Raw genomic sequence first — 25,608 nt, 5'->3', positions numbered from 1 at the left:
GTGTGTGAAAAGCCGTAGATATTATTGTGTTTATGTTGTGTTACGGTGCGGATGTTCTCCCGAAATGTGTTTGTCATTCTTGTTTGGTGTGGGTTCACAGTGTGGCGCGTATTTGTAACAGCGTTAAAGTTGTTTATACGGCCACCCTCAGTGTGACCTGTATTGCTGTTGACCAAGTATGCCTTGCATTCACTTGTGTGTGTGAAAAGCCGTAGATATTATTAATTTCACCTATTTGGGTTCAAAATATTTCACGCAAACCAGTAGGAGGTAGCGGGGGGGGGGTGTATTGTAGCGTCCTGGAAGAGTTAGTGCTGCACGGGGTTCTGGGTATTTGTTGTGTTGTGTTTATGTTGTGTTACGGTGCGGATGTTCTCCCGAAATGTGTTTGTCATTCTTGTTTGGTGTGGGTTCACAGTGTGGCGCATATTTGTAACAGTGTTAAAGTTGTTTATACGGCCACCCTCAGTGTGACCTGTATGGCTGTTGACCAAGTATGACTCGCATTAAAAAGTCATACATTTTACTAGGGATGTCCGATAATGGCTTTTTGCAGATATCCGATATTCCGATATTGTCCAACTCTTTAATTACCGATACCGATATCAACCGATACCGATATCAACCGATATATGCAGTCGTGGAATTAACACATTATTATGCCTAATTTGGACAACCAGGTATGGTGAAGATAAGGTACTTTTTTTTTTTAATTAGTAAAATAAGATAAATAAATTAAAAACATTTTCTTGAATAAAAAAGAAAGTACAACAATATAAAAACAGTTACATAGAAACTAGTAATGAATGAAAATGAGTAAAATTAAGTGTTAAAGGTTAGTACTATTAGTGGAGCAGCAGCACGCACAATCATGTGTGCTTACGGACTGTATCCCTTGCAGACTGTATTGATATATATTGATATATAATGTAGGAAGCAGAATATTAATAACAGAAAGAAACAACCCTTTTGTGTGAATGAGTGTAAATGGGGGAGGGAGGTTTTTTGGGTTGGTGCACTAATTGTAAGTGTATCTTCTGTTTTTTATGTTGATTTAATAAAAAAAACAATAAAAAAAAAATAAATAAAAAAAAAACGATACCGATGATAAAAAAAAAACGATACCGATAATTTCCGATATTACATTTTAACGCATATATCGGCCGATAATATCGGCAGGCCGATATTATCGGACATCTCTACATTTTACTTTTTGAAACCGATACCGATAATTTCCGATATTACATTTTAAAGCATTTATCGGCCGATAATATCGGCAGTCCGATATTATCGGACATCTCTAGTTGTGATTGAGAAGGTGTGTCCAATCTTTTGGCCTGTACTGTATATATAATGCTAACAACACGAGCTGCTGACATGCAGGCAGTTTTTTCCTTTAATGATATCACATCCTCGCGCCAACATCTTGGTCCTTAGCTATCAACCTTTGACTTTCCAGCACGCAGCCCTCTGTGGAGAAAGTTAGGACACCCCTGCTATAGATGAAAGGCCTCTATAAAAAGTGTCCGTCACCTTCCGGCCTCCCTTTGCATGCAACTCGCTGACAGCATGAAGCGCTGGCTTCACATATGAGCGCACATACATTTATGCTTTACAGTCCCTGTGAAGCACTCTCACACTTATTGATTATTTGCATCTCCGGGGGAGGAGGGGACCTTTCATAGAATGCTACTTTCATTTCTGCCCGGCGGGGAAAAAAAAAAACCCCGGAAAGAAAGAACGGCGCCTGCGGAGAAGGGGTGCGTAAAAAAGAGAAAGCGAGACAGCTATTACGTATCAGCGGGCGAGAGAAGCACTGTGGGCTTTTCTGTCACAGTGAAAGAATCCCCATCCTTGGCACACCCACTCTTTGATCCGAGCAACAGCATGAACAAGACAGCATAATAACACTCTAAGGTTTCAGCCGTGCTAAATAAAAACACGCGCTTGTAGCGGCAAGGATGCACAAGAACCATCCCTGCACGGTCGATTAAATATTTATTCATAAGAACGGCAGTTGAAGGAAGATTCATAATGCAAATGTGCAGTGGAGGTGTGCTATGTAGATGCAAATGGCAAAAAAGGGAGAAAAAAAAACATTCAACTACAATACTCACTTAAAGGCCTACTGACTATTTAAACGGGGATAGCAGATCCATTCTATGTGTCATACTTGATAATTTCGCGATATTGCCATATTTTTGCTGAACGGATTTAGTAGAGAACGACGACGATAAAGGTCGCAACTTTTGGTCGCTGATAAAAAAAAAAGCCTTGCCTGTACCGGAAGTAGCGTGTTGTAGTCAGAGGAAGGACTCCTCATATTCTACCATTGTTTACAATGGAGCGAGAGAGACTCGGACCGAGAAAGCGACGATTACCCCATTAATTTGAGCGAGGATGAAAGATTTGTGGATGAGGAAAGTGAGAGTGAAGGACTAGAGAGGCAGTGCAGGACGTATCTTTTTTCGCTCTGACCGTAACTTAGGTACAAGCTGGTTCATTGGATTCCACACTTTCTCCTTTTTCTATTGTGGATCACGGATTTGTATTTTAAACCACCTCGGATACTATATCCTCTTGAAAATGAGAGTCGAGAACGCAAAATGGACATTCACAGTGACTTTTATCTCCACGACAATACATCGGCGAAGCTCTTTAGCTACTGAGCTAACATGATAGCATCTGGCTCAAATGCAGATAGAAACAAAATAAATAAACACCTGACTGGAAGGATAGACAGAAGATCAACAATACTATTAAACCATGGACATGTAACTACACGGTTAATAATTCCCAGCCTGGCAAAGCTTAAGAATGCTGTTGCTAACGACGCCTTTGAAGCTAACTTAGCAACAGGACCTCACAGAGATATGATAAAAAAACATTAGCGCTCCACCTACGCCAGCCAGCCCTCATCTGCTCGTCAACACCCGTGCTCACCTGCGTTCCAGCGATCGACGGCGCGACGAAGGACTTCACCCGATCATCCGTGCGGTTGGCGGCTAGCCTCGGCTTTCGCGTCTGCTATCCAACTCAAAGTCCTCCTGGTTGTGTTGCTGCAGCCAGCCGCTAATACACTGATCCCACCTACAACTTTCTTCTTTGCAGTCTCCATTGTTCATTAAACAAATTGCAAAAGATTCACCAACGCAGATGTCCAGAATACTGTGGAATTTTGAAATGAAAACAGAGATTTTTTGTATTGGATTCAATGGGGTACCAATACTTCCGTTTATCTATCGACGTCACGCGCATACGTCATCATACATAGACGTTTTCAACCGGAAGTTTAGCGGTAAATTTAAAATGTCACTTTATAAGTTAACCCGGCCGTATTGGCATGTGTTGCAATGTTAAGATTTCATCATTGATATATAAACTATCAGACTGCGTGGTCGCTAGTAGTGGCTTTCAGTAGGCCTTTAAACCACAAAGAGCGTTAATTGGAGAATCAAAAATCACATATAATATTCCTTAACTTGAATAATTTAAAGTTAAAGTACCACTGATAGTCACACACACACTAGGTGTGGTGAAATGTGTCCTCTGCATTTGGCCCATCCCCTTTTTCACCCCCTGGGAGGGGAGGGGAGCAGTGAGCAGCAGTGGTGGCCACGCCCGGGAATATTTTTTTGGTGATTTAACCAAATAACAACCATTACTTGTTATGTAAACCACAAGGAAGTGTTTTCACTTTAGAAAAAATAATAAAATAATATGACTCCTTTAATAGTGTGTACTAGGACTGCAACAACTAATCGATTAAATCGATTAAAATCGATTATTAAAATAGTTGCCGATTAATTTAGTCATCCATTCGTTGGATCTATGCTATGCGCATGCGCATGGGATTTTTAAATTTTTTATTTTTATTTTTCATTTTTTTTAAATAAACCTTTATTTATGATCTGCAACATGTACAAACAGCTGAGAAACAATAATCAAAATAAGTATGGTGCCAGTATGCTGTTTTTTTTCCAATAAAATACTGGATAGGATAGAAATGTAGTTTGTCTCTTTTATCCGATTATTAATCGAAGTAATAATCGACAGATTAATCGATTATCAAATTAATCGTTAGTTGCAGCCCTAGTGTGTATGCACTTGCAGCAAATATCATCAATGTTTAGAGCAGTGGTTCTTAACCTTGTTGGAGGTACCGAACCCCACCAGTTTCATATGCGCATTCACCGAACACTTCTTTAGTGAAAAATAAAATGTTGTATTTTTTCAAATTCAAGACACAGTTATATGTTTTTGGTAACACTTTAGTATGGGGAACATATTCTAAGTAACAAAGACTTAATTTAGAGTTTTTTGGTTAGGGTTAGGGCAGGGCTCGGCAACCCAAAATGTTGAAAGAGCCATATTGGACCAAGAATACAAAAACAAATCTGTCTGGAGCCGCAAAAAATGAAAAGCCATATTACATACAGATAGTGTGTCATGAGATATAAATTGAATTAAGAGCACTTAAAGGAAACTAAATGAGCTCAAATATAGCTACAAATGAGGCATAATGATGCAATGTGTACATATAGCTAGCCTAAATAGCATGTTAGCATCGATTAGCTTGCATTAATGCATACTTGCCAACCCTCCCGTTTTTAGCGGGAGAATCCCGGTACTCAGCGCCTCTCCCGACAACCTCCCGGCAGAGATTTTCTCCCGACAAACTCCCGGTATTCAGCCGGAGCTGGAGGCCACGCCCCCTCCAGCTCAATGCGGACCTGAGACTGAGTGGGGGGACAGCCTGTTCTCACGTCCGCTTTCCCACAATATAAACAGCTTGCCTGCCCAATGACGTCACAACATCTAGGGCTTTTAGAGAGTAGAGTGCACAACTGCGCACACAACAAGGAGACGTTCGAAGGGGAAGGTGTATGTTGCCTGTAAATATGTAGAACAGACTTCTCCATTGAACACGGTGGCCGAAATGATATACTCTTCATGAACGGAAAAGTTAAACAGGACAATACTGCCATCTAATGGATAGCCACCGGAACACTGAAATTCAAGTATTTCTTTTATGTAAATAAAATAAATATATATACATATATATAGCTAGAATTCACTGAAAGTCAAGTATTTCATATATATATATATATATATATATATATATATATATATATATATATATATATATATATATATATATATATATATATATATATATATATATATATATACATACATACATATATACATACATATATATATATATATATATATATATATATATATATATATATACATATATATATATATATATATGTATATATATATATATATATATACATATATATATATATATATATATATATACATATATATATAAATATATATATATATATATATATATATATATATATATATATATATATATATATATATATATATATATATATATATATATATATATATATATATATATATGAAATACTGGAGTTGGTGAATTCTAGCTGTAAATAACCCCATCCCCCCCCACACACACACACCCTGATTAGCACTCCACACAAGTCAACATCAACAAAACTCACCTTTGTGCATTCACGAAACAACGTTAAAAGTTTGGTGGACAAAATGAGACAGAAAAAGAAGTGGCATAAAACACGTCCTAGAAAGTCGGAGAAAATTATACATGTAAACAAACTACGGTGAGTTCAAGGACCGCCAAAATTGGGGGACAAAACGGCGCTCGCCAAATACTCAAATCAGTGAAGCATGTTTAATATAAACAGTGTGCTTTATAACAATTAGGGAGGTTTGTGTCATGTTTGTCCTCATACAGAAACCATATTAAATCAAAAAATATATTTTTTCCCCTCATCTTTTTCCATTTTTCATACATTTCTGAAAAAGCTCCAGAGAGCCACTAGGGCGGCGCTAAAGAGAGCCGCAGGTTGCCAAACCCCCGGGTTAGGGTTAGGTTTAGGGTTAGAGGTAGGGATGTCCGATAATGGCTTTTGCCGATATCCGATATTCCGATATTGTCCAACTCTTTAATTACCGATACCGATATCAACCGATACCGATATCAACCGATATATGCAGTCGTGGAATTAACACATTATTATGCCTAATTTGGACAACCATGTATGGTGACGATAAGGCACTTTTTAAAAAAATTAAATAAAATAAGATAACTAAATTAAAAACATTTTCTTGAATAAAAAAGATAGTAAAACAATATGAAAACAGTTACATAGAAACTAGTAATTAATGAAAATGAGTAAAATTAACTGTTAAAGGTTAGTACTATTAGTGGAGCAGCAGCACGCACAATCATGTGTGCTTACGGACTGTATCCCTTGCAGACTGTATTGATATATATTGATATATAATGTAGGAAGCAGAATATTGATAACAGAAAGAAATGGGGGGAGGGAGGTTTTTTGGGTTGGTGCACTAATTGTAAGTGTATCTTGTGTTTTTTATGTTGATTTAATAAAAAAACAAACCAAAAAAAATGATACAGATAATAAAAAAAACGATACCGATAATTTCCGATATTACATTTTAACGCATTTATCCCTAGTTAGAGGGTTAGGGCCAGGGTTAGATGGTTAGGGTTATAATAAAACCATGTTAATAAATACTTAATAATGACTAGTTAAGAGCCAATATGTTACTAATTTGCATGTTAATAAGCAACTAATTAATGGTGAATATGTTCCCCATACTAAAGTGTTACCATATTTTTTTTACTGGTGCACAAAATGAAGCGTGCATGAACATCACCTTGTTCAAACAACAAAACCAACACAAACCCAGGTTAAGAACCACTGGTTTAGACATTCGATTCCTCGACAATCGAGATTTGTGTTTGTGCCACCCTTGTATTTTGACCAACTTTAAACAGACAATTAGTTTCCAATGATACTTTAACACAGCGACATCTCGGCTCCCTACACAAACCTTCCAATTCCAGTTATGGATACGGTTGAAGGACGTCGGCGTCGGGTGTCATTGTCACTGCGCCCTGGCTGCAGCAGTGTACGCGCGCGGCAATCAGAGCAAACACTCCCAGCCAGCTCGCTATTAATGACCCTCGTTGTGTCCTAATTGCCTTCCTATTGCATGAATGTCAAGCACCGCACAAACACAAATTGCACACTCGTCGCCTCAAGAGCGGAGTTAATCTGCGAGTGAGTCGCAGCGGCTTGTAAAGCAGCAGCAAGTGGTCTCCGGACATTAATTGGATGCGGATCACTTGGGAGAATGTACTCTCAAATATTTACTGTAGTAGGATTGTGCTGTAAGTAGTAAAAACTGACATTTAAAAGGTTTATTTTATTGACTGCATCGAAAATTGTGTTATTTCCCAAACAATACTGGGTTTCTGCAGGTAGCAGCAAATCTAATGTAATGCATTTTAGTGCATTTTGCTACTGCAGATCGGTATTATATATATATATATATATATATATATATATATATATATATATATATATATATATATATATATATATATATATATATATATATATATATATATATATATATATATATATATATATATATATATATAGACATATGTGTATATTTATTAGGGCTGCAACTAACAATTAATTTGATAATCGATTAATCCGTCGATTATTACTTCGATTAATCGATTAATAATCGGATAAAAGAGACAAACTACATTTCTATCCTATCCAGTATTTTATTGAAGAAAAAAAACAGCATACAGGCACCATACTTATTTCGATTATTGTTTCTCAGTTGTTTGTAAATGTCGCAGTTTATTAATGAAGGTTTATTAAAAAATAAAAATAAAATAAATAAATAAATAAAAATAATAATTAAAAAAACAAAATTAAAAAAAACTTTGCGCATAGCATAGATCCAACGAATCGATGACTAAATTAATCAGCAACTATTTTAATAATCGATTTTAATCGATTTAATCGATTAGTTGTTGCAGCCCTAATATATATATATATATATATATATATATATATATATATATATATATATATATATATATATATATATATATATATATATATATATATATATATATATATATATATATATATATGTATGTATGTGTGGGGGGGAAAAAATCACAGGACTACTTCATCTCTACAGGCCTGTTTCATGAGGGGTTCCCTCAATCATCAGGAGAAAAAAAAAACAGGCCTGTAGAGATGAAGTAGTCTTGTGATTTTTTTCCCACACATACATATATTGCGCTCTACCATGGTATCGAGCACTATTTTTTGGATAATCTAATTAAGACATATATATATATATATATATATATATATATATATATATATATATATATATATATATATATATATATATATATATATATATATATATATATATATATATATATATATATATATATATATTCCTTGCTCACTAGTACTATTTGACTGAAAGAGCACGTGATGTCATGTTATCGATGGGAAAATGCATTTTTAGACAATATGATTTGCCTGAGCGTTGCCTTTTTGCCTTTCCATTAAGAAAGGCAATGTGTTTTCTTTATTTTCGTGACTGTTTACATTCTCGATCGTCACATCAAAACTATGAATGAACACATGTGGGGTTATGTAACTGAAAACATGTTTTATATTCTAGTTTCTTTCGAAATAGCCACCCTTTGCTCTGATTACTGCTTTGCACACTCTTGGCGTTCTCTCCATGAGCTTCAAGAGGTAAGTCACCTGAAATGGTTTTCACTTCACAGGTGTCATAGTTGTGATGCCTTCAGTGACAATCTACAAAAGCCGCGAACATAAAGAAAATGCATTGAAATGAGAAGGCGTGTCCAAACTTTTGACCTGCACTGTGTATATATATATATATATATATATATATATATATATATATATATATATATATATATATATATATATATATATATATATATATATATATATATATATATATATATATATATATATATATATATATATATATATATATATATATATGTGTGTATATATATGTATATATATATATGTATGTATGTGTATATATATATATATATATATATACACACATATATATATATATACACATACATACATATATATATATATACATATATATATATACACATACATACATATATATATATATACATATATATATACACACATGTGTATATATATATACATATATATATATATATATATATATATATATATATATATATATATATATATATATATACACATACATATATATATACATATATACATATACATATATATATATATACATATATATACACAAATATATATACACATATACATATATATATATATACACACATACATATATATATATATATATATATATATATATATATATATATATATATATATATATATATATATATATATATATATATATATATATATATATATATATATATATATATATATACATACAAGGAAAAAGTATGATACATTTGGGGGGGAGGGGGGCACGGTTTCATTTGCAATCTGGCAACGCCTCCAGAATCGAACATCTTGCAAGTGGGTTATAAATGTGAGCGTGGAGCAACACAATAAGACGTAGATTAAAATCATATAGGTCCCCTTTAATCAACTGTGTTTTATTTTATAGACTTCCTTCCAACTTGTGCAGCCATTGCAATTCTACACGTGATGGAATCTTTACTTCAAATGAAGCAAGGGAACGCTGGATGACGGATGAACAGGAACAGGAATAGGAACATGCCATCAATGACAAATGTGTCTGGGCTGAATATTGAAGGTGTGAACCAAATACGAGCCCTTTAGAGCAGAGAGCTCGTTTTTAAACCCGTGTGGTCATTTTCCCAATCATTGGACGGAGTGAGACAGGAGAAAGTCTTTCTTCTTGGTGCTGGTCGGCAGTTGAGACGCGAACCTCTGACCTTGTTCATTAATGCACGACGGCACCACTCCTCACCCGTACTCTCTTTGACGCCACATTAAAGGCACTTTGGGAAATAATGAGCAACTCCACCCCGGACTATACCCCTGCTTCTCACCCCAAACCAGGCCCGGCCCTAACCAATCTGGCGCCCTAGGCAAGATTTTAGGTGGCGCCCCCCCACATCGACAGTGAAGTGTATATACTCACAAGAAACCGAATAGCTTTGTCTTTGACCTTTTTTTTTACTTAAAGAAAGCAAATTAACAATAGAATAGTTAACAAGATAAAACAAAAATATGGATAAATAAATGAATACAAAAAATAAAAAATGAATATATGAAATATAATATTTTTTACATACATAAACACAAAATAAAACGTGTCAACAAGTTGCATAAAATAAATTAAAAATACAATATAAATAAGGCACTGCACAAAACAAGATATCAAACCAGTATGACTAACAAAGGGGATCCTACAGAGTTCTCTATTTGTGCTTTTTAATATTGCATTAACTAGAATGACTTACAAATGACTGTACACCAGGGAGTACTGTAATTACCTAACGTTACATTATTATTTTCTATAACAATTTAGCCCCCTCCACAATATTAACCCGACATTAAAACAGAACTACCTATTTATTGATTAGCAATTGCCGAATCATGTAACATTAGCTTAATGCTAAAAAGCCAGGTTACTATCACATTCTGTAACAGACAAATAATTTCATGTAGGCTAACGTTACCTACCTGCTACCTCTGTCTTTTTCTCGTTTCTCCTCTTCTTTTCTCTTTTTTTCTTCCCTGGGCCCCTGACAGTTTTGGCCGTTTTGACATCTTGTGTTGATTTTTTGATGTGGTGACGTCCAAAAAGAGTCATGATACGGGAAGGGAGGGGGCGCACCGTGCGGGAGGAGGGGGGGCGTAATGTTGTAACAAATAATATTTCTATTAAATAGGCTTTACTTTGCATTTTAATTAACGTGCGATTATTTTATGTATTTAGAAATAATAGTACCAACTTTTTTATTATTTTCCTCCAACATTTGTGGCACTGGCGTGACGCCCCCTGATGGACGGCGCCCTTAGCATTTGCCTAGACGGCCTATGCCACGGGCCGGCCCTGCCCCAAACCCACTGATGGGACTGTAATTACCCTTCTGTGAAAATATTACGGTCTGCACACCTTTTTTACGTGTTTTAGTGTCAACGGGGGTAGCTTGGTTGTAGTGCTAATAGCGTACACAGGGACTTATTAGGACCACAGAACGTTTCATTAAGGCCAAAGTGATCTAATATCAGCCAAGAACCTTCATCCTTTTTTTTATTTCATCGTAACCTCACTTTTAGCACAGTAGCACCTGTTTAGGTCGTCCTTCCTTAGAAGGGCTACCTCACGTCGACATACATTATATTGCCAAAAGTATTTGGCCACCCATCCAAATGATGAGAATCAGGTGTCCTAATCACCTGGCCCGGTCACAGGTGTATGAAATCAAGCACTTAGGCATGGAGACTGTTTCTACAAACATTTGTGAAAGAATGGGCCGCTCTCAGTGGTTTCCAGCGTGGAACTGTCATAGGATGCCACCTGCGCAACAAATCCAGTCGTGAAATTTGCTCGCTCCTAAATATTCCAAAGTCAACTGTCGGCTTTATTATAGTGTACAGCTCTGGTGTTGGTACATTCGCAGCCACCTGCACAAATGTACTTCAAAATGTAACAATCAAAATAAATATGACTTTTTTTTTGTTTACTAGGGCATGCATATGTAATATGCATTAGTTTGACCATTTAAAATCAGCGATAGTAAAAAGGAGATGCTTGGAAATAGCATAAAAATGGCCCAAAAACTTGGAAAAACGCGATTCATAGCGTTACTTTTTGGTGTAACCATCATGAGCGTTCTGTTCAGGTATATTTCTTTTATGTTTTGATAAATCATCATATTTATGTATTACTAAATTTAAATAGGTATTGATCAATCTTTAAGCTGTGTGTATTTGATTTCAGTTTGCTTTTGACATCTTATTTAGAATTGTAGTTGAAACTTTTACAACCTTGTGTTGCGCTCATGATGGCGTAACCAAACTAGATTTCATTTAATGTTCTTATTTTGAATATTTATTCCCTTTTTTACATTTAGTATATTTAAATATTCATTTCAATGTTTCCCATAAACTTCCAAGATACCTGTGGCGGTGGGGGCGTGGCTATGGGCGTGGCTATGGACGTGGTCACCATGACATCATCGAGTAATTTGCATAATTTACTAAAATGATTTGATTTTCTCTAAAAAGGCTCAAAAAATGTATACTTACTAATGAATAATAACAGTTTTGTTTTAAACGTCCATCCATCCATCCATTTTACAGTATAATTACAACAACTTTATGTACATATTTATATACAGATTTGAACAATAAGTTATTCACTGAAATATATTTATTAATTGTGGTTCTTACAAAAAATATATCTTATAAAATATAAAAGCTAAACTGTCTCAAAGCTCTGCCCCTTTAATTAATGCATACTAAATAATTTACCTTTAGCCTACTACTACAACCATATTATTTACCAGCAACATAAAGTGAAACAGAGGCAGAGGTGTCCTGCCACAGTCAGTAACAAATAAACAGAAAACAGTAGTGGTGGTAGATAGACACAGAGCTTCATCAAACATCTGATCCACTGAACAAAGAGCTCCAAAAATCTTGAACTTTAGACTGCCATCAGTTTTACTCCCTACACTTAACCATGTGTTTCCTACTGCCTGCAGACTTTGCACCCTTTGTTATATACACATGTTGTGTTTCTAATATAAATACATTTAATAAAGTCAAACACAAATAAGGCAACAAGAGAAGTATCCTACACTTTTCTTTTGTAAAGTAAATCTGAACAGCCGATATGGGCATCTACATCAACTATATGATTTGCCTGAGAAGCTGGAGAGGACAAAAAAGAAAAAATATATATATATATATATTATTATCATTATTATTTTTTTTATTTTATTATTTTTAAAAAAAAAATTTTAATTTTTAATTTTTTTTAATTTTTGGCGGACGTAATTCTTTCGTGGCGGGCCGCCACAAATAAATGAATGTGTGGGAAGCCCTGCATTTACAAACATTGAATACATTTCAAATATCAATGAAATGCAATTGCCTTCATCTTATAGGGTAATGTTTAGTTACACCAAGTCATGAGCGTAACACTAAGCTTCATCACTTTGACTTGTAATATCTCTAATTCTGCTGGTTTTTTATGCTTTTTTTTCTTTTCGGAACATGTACTATACATATGTGTACAGCTCCACTAATGGACATTGGAGTGTTACTTTCAAAGGCAAAATTAAAGTATTGCTAAAAACATAATTTTATATGGGACTTTATTGTATTATATGTATAGTACATGTTCACGTGAATGCCGCTGAAACATAACGTTTCAGCGGCAAAACAACAACAAGCTTAAGCTTACATGAACTCAACGTCAAATTTGAGGAAGCACATGGCGGTAAGTAACGTTAGTAGATATTTTGGCTGTCACTGTAGGCTGATGTTAGCTTCCCTGCTATGAATCACTGTCAAATGTACATCGTGTGGGGACATTTATTAACGCACTGCAGCCTCATAGACACACACACACACACACACACACACACACACACACACACACACACACACACACACACACACACACACACACACACACACACACACACACACGCATGCATAGAAACACCAATCAGTGTGTTCCCAGGTGCAGCCCACACCTATCAGTTTATGGTTTGCGTAAAGGCTAACTTGTTATTTTCCTTTGTAATATCTGCCTACTGAGCCTATGGTGCTGTTAAGTTATTGTGGCTCAATTTGCCTTAATTTTTTTTATGTTAATGTATTATTATTTAATATATATTATAGTTGTAGTTGCTTAAGAGATATTCCTGGCTCTGAATTTGCTCATTGCTATTTTTATGTTTTTGTGCATTTGTTGCTGTCATCATTAAACGAACAGGTTACTCATCAGTTACTCAGTACTTGAGTAGTTTTTTCACAACATACTTTTTACTTTTACTCAAGTAAATATTTGGGAGACTACTCCTTACTTTTACTTGAGTAATGAATCTCTAAAGTAACAGTACTCTTACTTAAGTACAATTTCTGGCTACTCTACCCACCTCTGCTAATAGGTTCTGTTTCTGCAAGGTTCAAAGGCGGAAACAAGACAAGGACAGTATTGTGAGATCACGTATGAGCGTGTCATGGTGGATGACAGACCGCCGCAGTTGACGAGGGCACGTACGCAACGGTAACGGCACATTTGCCATCAACACCACTTAAACAGGTTCACGCAAAACCATCTGTTAGGCACTGACACCGCAAAACACACACACACTTGACACTGGCGGTGTCTTATGAGAAGGTGCTATACTTGTGTGAGGTTGTGAATTTACATTTTTACGACGCTCTCCATATGCTGATGGGAGCGACAGTAGGTGTCGACACCAACACCTCGCTGAGGTGATTCTCCTACACGAGCATTGTTTGGGCTTGTTCACTCACCACCAACGGAAAACAGCCCTAGGAGCTTCCTGTTGGTGGGCAGCAGGAAGTTGTTGTGTTGCAAGTCATTATCGAGGTCTCTGCGTTTTGTACAGAACAGAGTCAAACTGCGCGCTTTCTTTCACACAATGTCAGCGTTTCACCAATCAAATGACGTCACTGGTGACGTTTGACTCCGTTTCACCAATCAAATGCAGTCACTGGTGACGTTTGATTCCGTTTCACCAATCAAATGCAGTCTCTGGTGACGTTTGACTCCGTTTCACCAATCAAATGCAGTCACTGGTGACGTTTGACTCAGTTTCACCAATCAAATGCAGTCACTGGTGACGTTTGACTCCGTTTCACCAATCAAACAGAGCCAGGCGGTTACATGATTAACAAGCTTAAGCTTACATGAACTCAACATCAAATTTGAGGAAGCACATGGTGGTAAGTAACGTTAGTAGATATTTTGGCTGTCACCGTAGGCTGATGTTAGCTTCCCTGCTATGAATCACTGTCAAATGTACATCGTGTGGGGACATTTATTAACGCACTGCAGCCTCATAGACACACACACACACACACACACACACACACACACACACACACACACACACACACACACACACACACACACACACACACACACACACACACACACACACACACACACACACACACACACACACACACACACACACACACACACACACACACGCATGCATAGAAACACCAATCAGTGTGTTCCCAGGTGCAGCCCACACCTATCAGTTTATGGTTTGCGTGAAGGCTAACTTGTTATTTTCCTTTGTAATATCTGCCTACTGAGCCTATGGTGCTGTTAAGTTATTGTGGCTCAATTTGCCTTAATTTTTTTATGTTAATGTATTATTATTTAATATATATTATTGTTTTAGTTGCTCTGAATTTGCTCATTGCTATTTTTATGTTTGTGTGCATTATTTGTTGCCGTCATCATTAAACGAACAGGTTACTCATCAGTTACTCAGTACTTGAGTAGTTTTTTCACAACATACTTTTTACTTTTACTCGAGTAAATATTTGGGTGACTACTCCTTACTTTTACTTGAGTAATAAATCTCTAAAGTAACAGTACTCTCACTTGAGTACAATTTCTGGCTACTCTACCCAGCTCTGCAAATACACGTACCGTTACACCCCCAATTACGTTAAATGTCATTTGTATCGTATATCGTCTTGGCTTTCATGCGTGAGTAAATATACGTGGGTTCTAAATGAGGGAGGACAGTTTTCCAAACTCCTGGGAGAACCCCAGAGGGAACGTGGGACTGGAAGATGAATTATCCCAGGTAGAAACGCGGCAGTCTGGCGAAGCGAGCGCTCCCTTTTTGTTCCGAGGTGCTTCCTTTGTGCTCCGCTTTGATAGCATCTCCACGCGGCGCCTTGAGGCCCCGCCACACAAAGGAATATGAGACGTGGACTCGCCATTATTCAGGTGCGTCATCCCCCCCCCCCTCCCCCCTCCCGCTCCAATGTGTGAGTCAGTCCTCGGTCTCGGGGAAAGTGAGGCTGGTTGAAACGTTTCTCACCAACAGGTTTAGCGGCATGGAAATAAAGATTTTTGTACAAAATGTAAGTGCAGGAGCATCTAACAGGACTAATGGGTAAGAAGAAGCAGGTGGACAACGCCGTAATGGCAGGAGAGCTTCCTTACGGAGGAGGATGAAGGAGCGAGCGTCTCACAAGGCTGTCATTACCGGACTAAAAAGGCCTTGTGGAGTGGGCGGCTGATCACAACCTCCATTAGCACGCCAGCAGATGAAGAAGCAGCAGCAGCAGGAGGAGGAGGAGGAGGAGGAGGAGGAGGACGCCGCTCCCAACTCAATGAGAGACACTTGAAACGGCGCCCATCTCATCCACGGGCGATGGTTTTATATACATGGAATAATGCAATCATCCTCTTGCAAATATGATGATTATTATTACTATTTGGGAGAGTTGATTAGAATCAATACGGAATTGACACTCTGCAAGTGTTGTTAGAGCTCTGTTAAAAAGATGCTGCATTCAAGGCCGCTGGGAAATAGGAAATACTCCATTCAGAGCTTGCGAGGTCGCGTTGAAAGTGGGGGGGAAAAATGGCTGACGACCTGCTTTTAGGTACAGATTGTAGTGTTGTCCCGATACCAATATTTTGGTGCCGGTACCAAACTTATTTCGATACTTTTCGGTACTTTTTGTAAATAAAGGGGACCACAAAAAATGGCATTATTGGCTTTATTTGAACAAAAACATTAGGGTACATTGAACATATGTTTCTTATTGCAAGTTTGTCCTTAAATAAAATAGTGAACACACAAGACAACTTGTCTTTTAATTAGAGATGTCCGATAATATCGGTCTGCCGATATTATCGGCCGATAAATGCGTTAAAATGAAATATCGGAAATTATCGGTATCGTTTTTTTTATTATCAGTATCGTTGTTTTGTTTTTTTTGTTAGATACACTTAAAATTAGTGCACCAACCCACCCCATTTACACTCATTCACACAAAAGGGTTGTTTCTTTCTGTTATTAATATTCTGCTTCCTACATTATATATCAATATATATCAATACAGTCTGCAAGGGATACAGTCCGTAAGCACACATGATTGTGCGTGCTGCTGCTCCACTAATAGTACTAACCTTTAACACTTAATTTTACAAATTTTCATTAATTACTAGTTTCTATGTAACTGTTTTTATATTGTTTTACTTTCTTTTTTATTCAAGAAAATGTTTTTAATTTATCTATCTTGTTTTATTTGATTCATTTTTTTAAAAAGTACCTTATCTTCACCATACCTGGTTGTCCAAATTAGGCATAATAATGTGTTAATTCCACGACTGTTTATATCGGTTGATATCGGTATCGGTTGATATCGGTATCGGTAATTAAAGAGTTGGACAATATCGGCATATCGGATATCGGCAAAAAGCCATTATCGGACATCCCTACTTTTAATAGTAAGTAAACAAACAAAGGCTCCTAATTAGTCTGCTGACATATGCAGTAACATATTGTGTCATTTATACACCTATTATTTTGTCAACATTATTAAGGACAAGCGGTAGAAAATGAATTATTAATCTACTTGTTCATTTACTGTTAATATCTGCTTACTTTCTCTTTTAACATGTTCTATCTACACTTCTGTTAAAATGTAATAATCACTTATTCTTCTGTTGTTTGATACTTTGCATTAGTTTTGGATGACACCACAAATTTGGGTATCAATCCGATACCAAGTAGTTACAGGATCATACATTGGTCATATTCAAAGTCCTCATGTGTCCAGGGACATATTTCCTGACTTTATAAACATAATATAAATTGTTTTTAAATGAAAGAAGATGTTGTGATGCCATAAAATATCGACGTAATCATAGTAGTATAGACTAGATACGCTATTGTACTTGGTATTATTACTGTGGATGTTAGGTGTAGATCCACCAATGGTGTTTGTTTACATTTTGACGCCGGTGAGCTACGGGACCGGTACTTTTTAGAGACGGTATAATACCGAATATGATTAATTAGTATCGCGGTACTATACTAATACCGGTATACCGTACAACCCTAACAGATAGTTTAATTTTATGTGTGGTACGGTCACATGGCCTCATCACGCTTTTAAGATTGCAGGTTCCCTACATAGCAGATTTGTTTTATTTGTTGTTCAGTTGTTGTTGTTTTTAGCAATGAACCACTGTAACCTTTTTCTAATGCATAAAAATGGCAAAATTGACCTAAAATATCAATACTACAGCAGTATTGGCAACTAGATGAGAGCCCAACCGTGTAGAACAGTGGTCCCCAACCTTTTTGTACTTTTTTTTGGTCATAAATAAATACAATCATGTGTGCTTACGGACTGTATCTCTGCAGACTGTATTGATTTATATTGATATATGATGTATATATTGTGTTTTTTATGTTGATTTAATTTAAAAAAAAATTTTTTTTTTTTTTTTTTTTTTTAATATCTTGTGCGGCCGCGGCCCGGTACCAATCGGTCCACGGACTGGTGGTTTAGAACACAGGTGTCAAACTCAAGGCTCGGGAGGCCAAATCTGGCCCGCCACATTTTTTTTAAGTGGCGCGCGAAAGCCTGGAAATAATATGTGTTAATAAAAATGCTTAATGTTCTCTTACTAATTATATTTGTTCTTTCCCTTTTGGCAATAAAACATTATGTACTGCATGCAATTGCTTATCTTTTAAAATTCAATATTATCAACATAAAAATATTATATTATCATGTATTCCAAAAATGTTTTTTGTTAAAATGAAGATAAATACTGTACTTAAATATCTGCTTGACTTATGATTTTCAAAACAAATGATCATTTGAATTGTAGACTGTATAATTGACTGTACATTTTACGGTTAAATCCCGCCGACTGAGTTTTTTTGTACCGTAAAATGAACTTTGGTACTGTTTTTCCCATATACAGTAAGACACTAAGACATTAATGAACAAACAAAAAAACAACATTAAAACAACAAGATTTTACGGTTAAAAAAATGTTTTACTGCTAAAAACAGTGATATTGTTTCTCCATTCCATTCCATTTAATCCATTTTTTTATATGCTGTAAAAAACAACAACACTGCTTTTACTGTAAAATTGACTGAGCTGCCCATTTTTAAAGTAAAACTTTAAAAAAAATTATATTTAATATTTAATATTTTCACGCTTTAGCTTGAGAAATATTTGATTTGAAATGAATAATTCCTTCTTCAATCAATTTATCACAGTCAGGTCCGTAACCAATTAACAGCAATAAAAGTACTTTACATTTTACTTACTTGTTATTTCACTCTGTTCATATGCCCTTTGGTATTTTTAAATCATAAAGTATAATAAATCAAATCAAATCAATAAAATCCCCTGAAGAGCAGAGAAACCTGCGAAACAGGTCGGGTGAAGTATATTAAATCCCCTGAAGAGCAGGGAAACCTGCGAAACATGTAGGGATGAAATAGTCTTTGTGTTTTTTCCTGACCTAACGTACATATAAATATATTTATATCACCAAAAATTATTCCCGGGCGTGGCCACCGCTGCTGCTCACTGCTCCCCTCCCCTCACCTCCCAGGGGATGATCAAGGGTCAAATGCAGAGAATAATTTCGCCACACCTAGTGTGTGTGAGACAATCATTGGTACTTTAACTTAACAAACTTAACATATATATATACACACGCATATATATATATATATATATATATATATATATATATATATATATATATATATATATATATATATATATATATATATATATATATATATATATATATATACACACATACATTATATATATATATATATATACACACACACACACACATACATTATATATATATATATATATATATATATATATATATATATATATATATATATATATATATATATATATATATATACACACACATACATTATATATATACACACACACACACACATACATTATATATATATATATATATATATATATATATATATATATATATATATATATATATATATATATATATATACACACACACCCTGGGCAATTTTTTTTTAACCCAATGCGGCCCCCGAGTCAAAAAGTGTGGGGACCTGTGGTTTATACTGTAATTAATTTCATTTTGGCAAAAAAAAAATATACACTTCACAAATTAGCTACAACTATTTTTTGTAAAATATAATGTAGTATGCTAAAAATTATATGGTATTATGCTACAACGTATGTAGAATAAAATACAACTTTATAAGTGTTGTACTGAATCGATTTCATGTCAGATTTATTGATTTAAAAAATAAATAGATACTGTATGTAGATAAATAGATGACTAAATAAATCAATAGTGGTTCACAGTTAAATTAAATTCAATTAATTTAGTTGGCTTTATACTGTAATTCATTTCATTTTGGCAAAAAATAACAATAAATAAACCCTTCACAAATACAACTATTTATTGTAAAATATAAAGTAGTGTGCTATAAACTAAATAGTATTATGCTATATAGTACGTACAATAAAATATTACTTTATTATATAAAGTAAGTATTGTATTGAATTGATTTCATGCCAGACTTATTGATTTATTTAAGAAATTAATTGCATAAATAAATAGTATTTCACAGTTAAATCAATTCAATTAATTTAGTTGGCTTTATTCTGTAATAATTTAATTTTGGCAAACATTAAATAAACGCTTGACAAATTAATTATAGCTATTTGTTGTCAAATATAATATCAAATATGTCAACCTGAAGCACTTTTTAAGAACATATGTCAACTGTTTGAAGTTAAGAATCCAACCAATTGGTACACCGTGCATAGAAAAGAGACAACATGTGTTGGACTCACGGATGTGTAGAGATGACCCTCCCCGTTCATGGCGATGTACAAGCCCGTCTTCACAGACTGAATGGCGACGACGCGGAGGCCCACGGGAATGAGGTTGAACAAAGCTGAAAGATAACAACGTCGTCGTCAAACACCCGGCAGCGGAAACACACCCGTGGCAGGAAAACAGTGAATCAAGCGCATGCAGCCCGTCAACCTTCCTGTAAAAGTGCTAATGAAAAGGTTGATGGTGGGTCTGGGCCCATCATGGCCGCATGGTGGATTTTAATAGGCCTGTAGTTTGCTATAACAGACTGCATGCGCTGAATGGTAATGGACTCCACTTGCGGCAGAAACCTTCCTGGCCTGGGACGTTAAATGTCTTTTCAAAAGGTCACAGGAAATTGGTGTTGGCTTTGGTGTCCCAGGGAGACTGTGGGTCTGGTTGTTAGGGGGTTTATGGACCATAGCAATCGTAACACGGACTTGCAAACCCCGTTTCCATATGAGTTGGGAAATGGTGTTAGATGTAAATATAAACGGAATACAATGATTTGCAAATCATTTTCAAGCCATATTCAGTTGAATATGCTACAAAGACAACATATTTGATGTTCAAACTGATAAACATTTTTTTTTTTTTTGCAAATAATCATTAACTTTAGAATTTGATGGCAGCAACACGTGCCAAAGAAGTTGGGAAAGGTGGCAATAAATACTGATAAAGTTGAGGAATGCTCATCAAAGACTTATTTGGAACATCCCACAGGTGAACAGGCTAATTGGGAACAGGTGGGTGCCATGATTGGGTATAAAAGTAGATTCAGTCATTCACAAACAAGGATGGGGCGAGGGTCACCACTTTGTCAACAAATGCCTGAGCAAATTGTTGAACAGTTTAAGAAAAACCTTTCTCAAGCAGATATTGCAAGGAATTTAGGGATTTCACCATCTACGCTCCGTGATATCATCAAAGGGTTCAGAGAATCTGGAGAAATCACTGCACGTAAGCAGCTAAGCCCGTGACCTTCCATCCCTCAGGCTGTACTGCATCAGCAAGCCACATCAGTGTGTAAAGGATATCACCGCATGGGCTCAGGAACACTTCAGAAACCCACTGTCAGTAACTACAGTTGGTCGCTACATCTGTAAGTGCAAGTTAAAACTCTCCTACGCAAGGCGAAAACCGTTTATCAACAACACCCAGAAACGCCGTCGGCTTCGCTTGGCCCGAGCTCATCTAAGATGGACTGATACAAAGTGGAAAAGTGTTCTGTGGTCTGACGAGTCCACATTTCAAATAGTTGTTTTATTTTTTTTGAAGGGGGGGTACTAATAATAATAACAAGTTAATAACATAAAAACAAAAACAACAATGCAGCAGAAACAAATGATGGGGGGGGGGGGCTGGATGACATCACTAGTCAGAACATGTCCTTTAGAATCACTTCTAATATACTTTATTGATACACTAATCACTTTATTGATACACTTTATTGATACACTAATCACTTTATTGATACACTAATCACTTTATTGATACACTAATCGCTTTATTGACACACCCTCTTGTTTGCAGAAATTCTGCAGGACTTCCTGAAGGACGCCAGACAACTTCAAAGGATTTACCACACCTTGATCAGCAACCAATCAGAGGCCAGTGTTTGGATGGAGCAGGTGATCAGCAGCACCTTGGAGGTGATCATGAAGGTATGTGTGGAAGAACTTCAGGTGTGAATGAATGACCTCCATGAATTGATTAACTTGGACCCCGACTTAAACAAGTTACCATTTAGTGGTCAATTGTTTTTGGAAACTGTGGACGTCGTGTCCTCCAGACCAAAGAGGAAAAGAACCATCCGGATTGTTCTAGGCGCAAAGTGTAAAAGCCAGCATGTGTGATGGTATGGGGGTGTATTAGTGCCCAAGACATGGGTAACTTACACATCTGTGAAGGCGCCATTAATGCTGAAAGGTACATACAGCTTTTGGAGCAACATATGTTGCCATCCAAGCAACGTTACCATGGACGCCCCTGCTTATTTCAGCAAGACAATGCCAAGCCACGTGTTACATCAACGTGGCTTCATAGTAAAAGAGTGCGGGTACTAGACTGGCCTGCCTGTAGTCCAGACATTGAAAATGTGTTTGGCATTATGAAGCCTAAAATAGCACAAGGGAGACCCCCGGACTGTTGAACAACTTAAGCTGTACATCAAGCAAGAATGGGAAAGAATTCCACCTGAAAAGCTTCAAAAATGTGTCTCCTCAGTTCCCACACCTTTACTGAGTGTTGTTAAAAGGAAAGGCCATGTAACACAGTGGTGAACATGCCCTTTCCCAACTACTTTGGCACGTGTTGCAGCCATGAAATTGTAAGTTAATTATTATTTGCAAAAAATAAAAAATAAAGTTTATGAGTTTGAACATCAAATATGTTGTCTTTGTAGTGCATTCAACTGAATATGGCTTGAAAAGGATTTGCAAATTATTGTATTCCGTTTATATTTACATCTAACACCATTTCCCAACTCATATGGAAACGAAAAGACTCATGATGACCACATTTTATCACTGGAACAGGTCATTCCCTTTATTTTTTATTGGATTTTTTTTTTAAATTAAATTCCGCATTGAGTTAAAATTGTAGTCCTGACTTTCCGTGCATTGCATGGTGGGGCCCCTCAGTACATCACTGACTTGCTATGCCCCTACTCTTCAGGGCGCAGCCTCCGGTCTTCAGGCCAGTGTCTTCTAAAGCAGTGTTTTTCAACCACTGCGCCGCGGCACACAGGTGTGCCGTGGGAGATTATGTCATTTCACCTATTTGGGTTCAAAATATTTCACGCAAACGAGTTGGAGGTAGCGGGGGGTGTATATTGTAGCGTCACGGAAGAGTTAGTGCTGCAAGGGGTTCTGGGTATTTGTTCTGTTGTGTTACGGTGCGGATGTTCTCCCGAAATGTGTTTGCCATTCTTGTTAGGTGTGGGTTCACAGTGTGGCGCATATTTGTAACAGTGTTAAAGTTGTTTATACGGCCACCCTCAGTGTGACCTGTATGGCTGTTGACCAAGTATGCCTTGCATTCACTTGTGTGTGTGAAAAGCCGTAGATATTATATCACTGGGCCGGCACGCAAAGGTAGTGCCTTTAAGGTTTATTGGCGCTCTGTACTTCTCCCTACGGCCGTGTACACAGCGGCCTTTTAAAAAGTCATACATTTGACTTTGTGAAACCGATACCGATAATTTTGAAACCGATACCGATAATTTCTGATATTACATTTTAACGCATTTATCGGCCGTCAGTCTGATAATATCGGACATCCCTAGAATTGTATTATTATTGTGTATTATTTTGTTGGATTGATTAATTTAAAAAATAATAATAATAATAAAATAAAATAAAATAAAAATGCAATACAAGAACAATAATAATTATACAAAATTCTAATTATTTGCACAACATTTCATTTCCAATGTCTTTTTGGACATTTTAATGAAATGAACATATGTGGATACAATTTTTTTTTATAATTTCAAAATATAATTAATTCTATATCTTCTTTATTTTATTTATTTACAATCCAATCCAATCCAATCCACTTTATTTATATAGCACATTTACACAACAAGAATGTTTCCAAAGTGCTGCACAGCCATGTTAAAAACAATATTAAAAACAATATTAAAAACAATATTAAAAACAATATTAAAAATAATATTATAAACAATATTATGCTACACCAATGACTGAATAAAAACAAAGAATAAATGAATAGAAAACCAATACAGAGACAATATAAAAAATAAATATGATTAAAAACGATACAAAGTGAAAAACACTTGAAAACTCCAACATAGAAATGGCAATAACTCTTTTAGTATGGTCCACCGGGTGTTGTTGAACCTAGTGTATGTGAAGTGACATGTGTCACATCTCCTCAAGCTGTCAGGCTAATCATGCTAATGTGAAGTGTCGCAACGGCCCAAAGCTGTGTTACATCCAGGTTATTAATACCCACGCCACACCCCTCTTCCTCCACCTACTCCCGCTTCCTGGATGACTGTGCGGTTTGGAAGTTTCACCACTTGTTAGCATAAATCAAGGCTGCGCAAAAGTTTAGCTAATTTGCAGCTGAAAGGGATCGTTATTAATGCTAATGAGGGTAAATAAATCACACTGGATTTAAATTCAAAGCGTGTGCGTCTATGGTGATTCACCTTTACTTTGAGAAAGAAAGAAAAAATGGAAAAAAAAAAAGACTTTTTTTTTATGCGGTCTATGAATAATAGCTGATAATGAATTAACTTCCACAGGAAGTTAATTATTTAAAATGTCTTACCGTCATTAGCGCCCTGCTGTTTGACATTCCCAACTGCAAGATATTATGCTCATATTTTCGGACAGAGCAAAAACTTCCAATTTAATTCTGTGTTATTGGTTGTGGTACACCAAATCTGCCCGGCAACAAGTTACCCCGCAATAATGTGTGGGCATGACGGGAATTAAACTGTTTTTTTTATTGGTCTATGGGGCACAAATGATTTTTGCCCTTCATGAATTCTGCCTAGCAACAAGTGGCCAAACTGTAAACAGGTCCTGTCTATGAGTTGTCAGCTCTGTATTACTCCTAATGGACATAAAGCGCACTGAACATGTTTTTCATTTAGAGATGGGGCACAAATGATTTTGCCCTTCATGAATTCTGCCTAGCAACAAGTGGCCAAATTGTAAACAGGTCCTATTCATGAGCTGTCGGGTCTGTATTACTCCTAATTGACATAGAGGG

At 36.1% G+C, this 25,608-nt stretch overlaps 1 protein-coding gene across 1 annotated transcript in view; it reads right to left on the bottom strand.

The window, feature by feature from the left end:
- The window catches only part of LOC133659239 (fibroblast growth factor 14-like), a 62,787-nt gene that overhangs the window by 20,348 nt on the left and 16,831 nt on the right, over window positions 1-25,608 (bottom strand). The window contains exon 3 of the mRNA XM_062061972.1: window positions 20,838-20,941. Coding sequence (XP_061917956.1) covers window positions 20,838-20,941 — 104 coding nt within the window. The remainder of the gene's footprint in view (window positions 1-20,837; window positions 20,942-25,608) is intronic.

Source organism: Entelurus aequoreus, linkage group LG10 (genome assembly GCF_033978785.1).
Source record: "Entelurus aequoreus isolate RoL-2023_Sb linkage group LG10, RoL_Eaeq_v1.1, whole genome shotgun sequence".
Classification (NCBI taxonomy): Eukaryota; Metazoa; Chordata; class Actinopteri; order Syngnathiformes; family Syngnathidae; genus Entelurus; species Entelurus aequoreus.
Note: the sequence above shows the minus strand (reverse complement) of the source record. Positions and strands in the feature narration are given on the sequence as shown.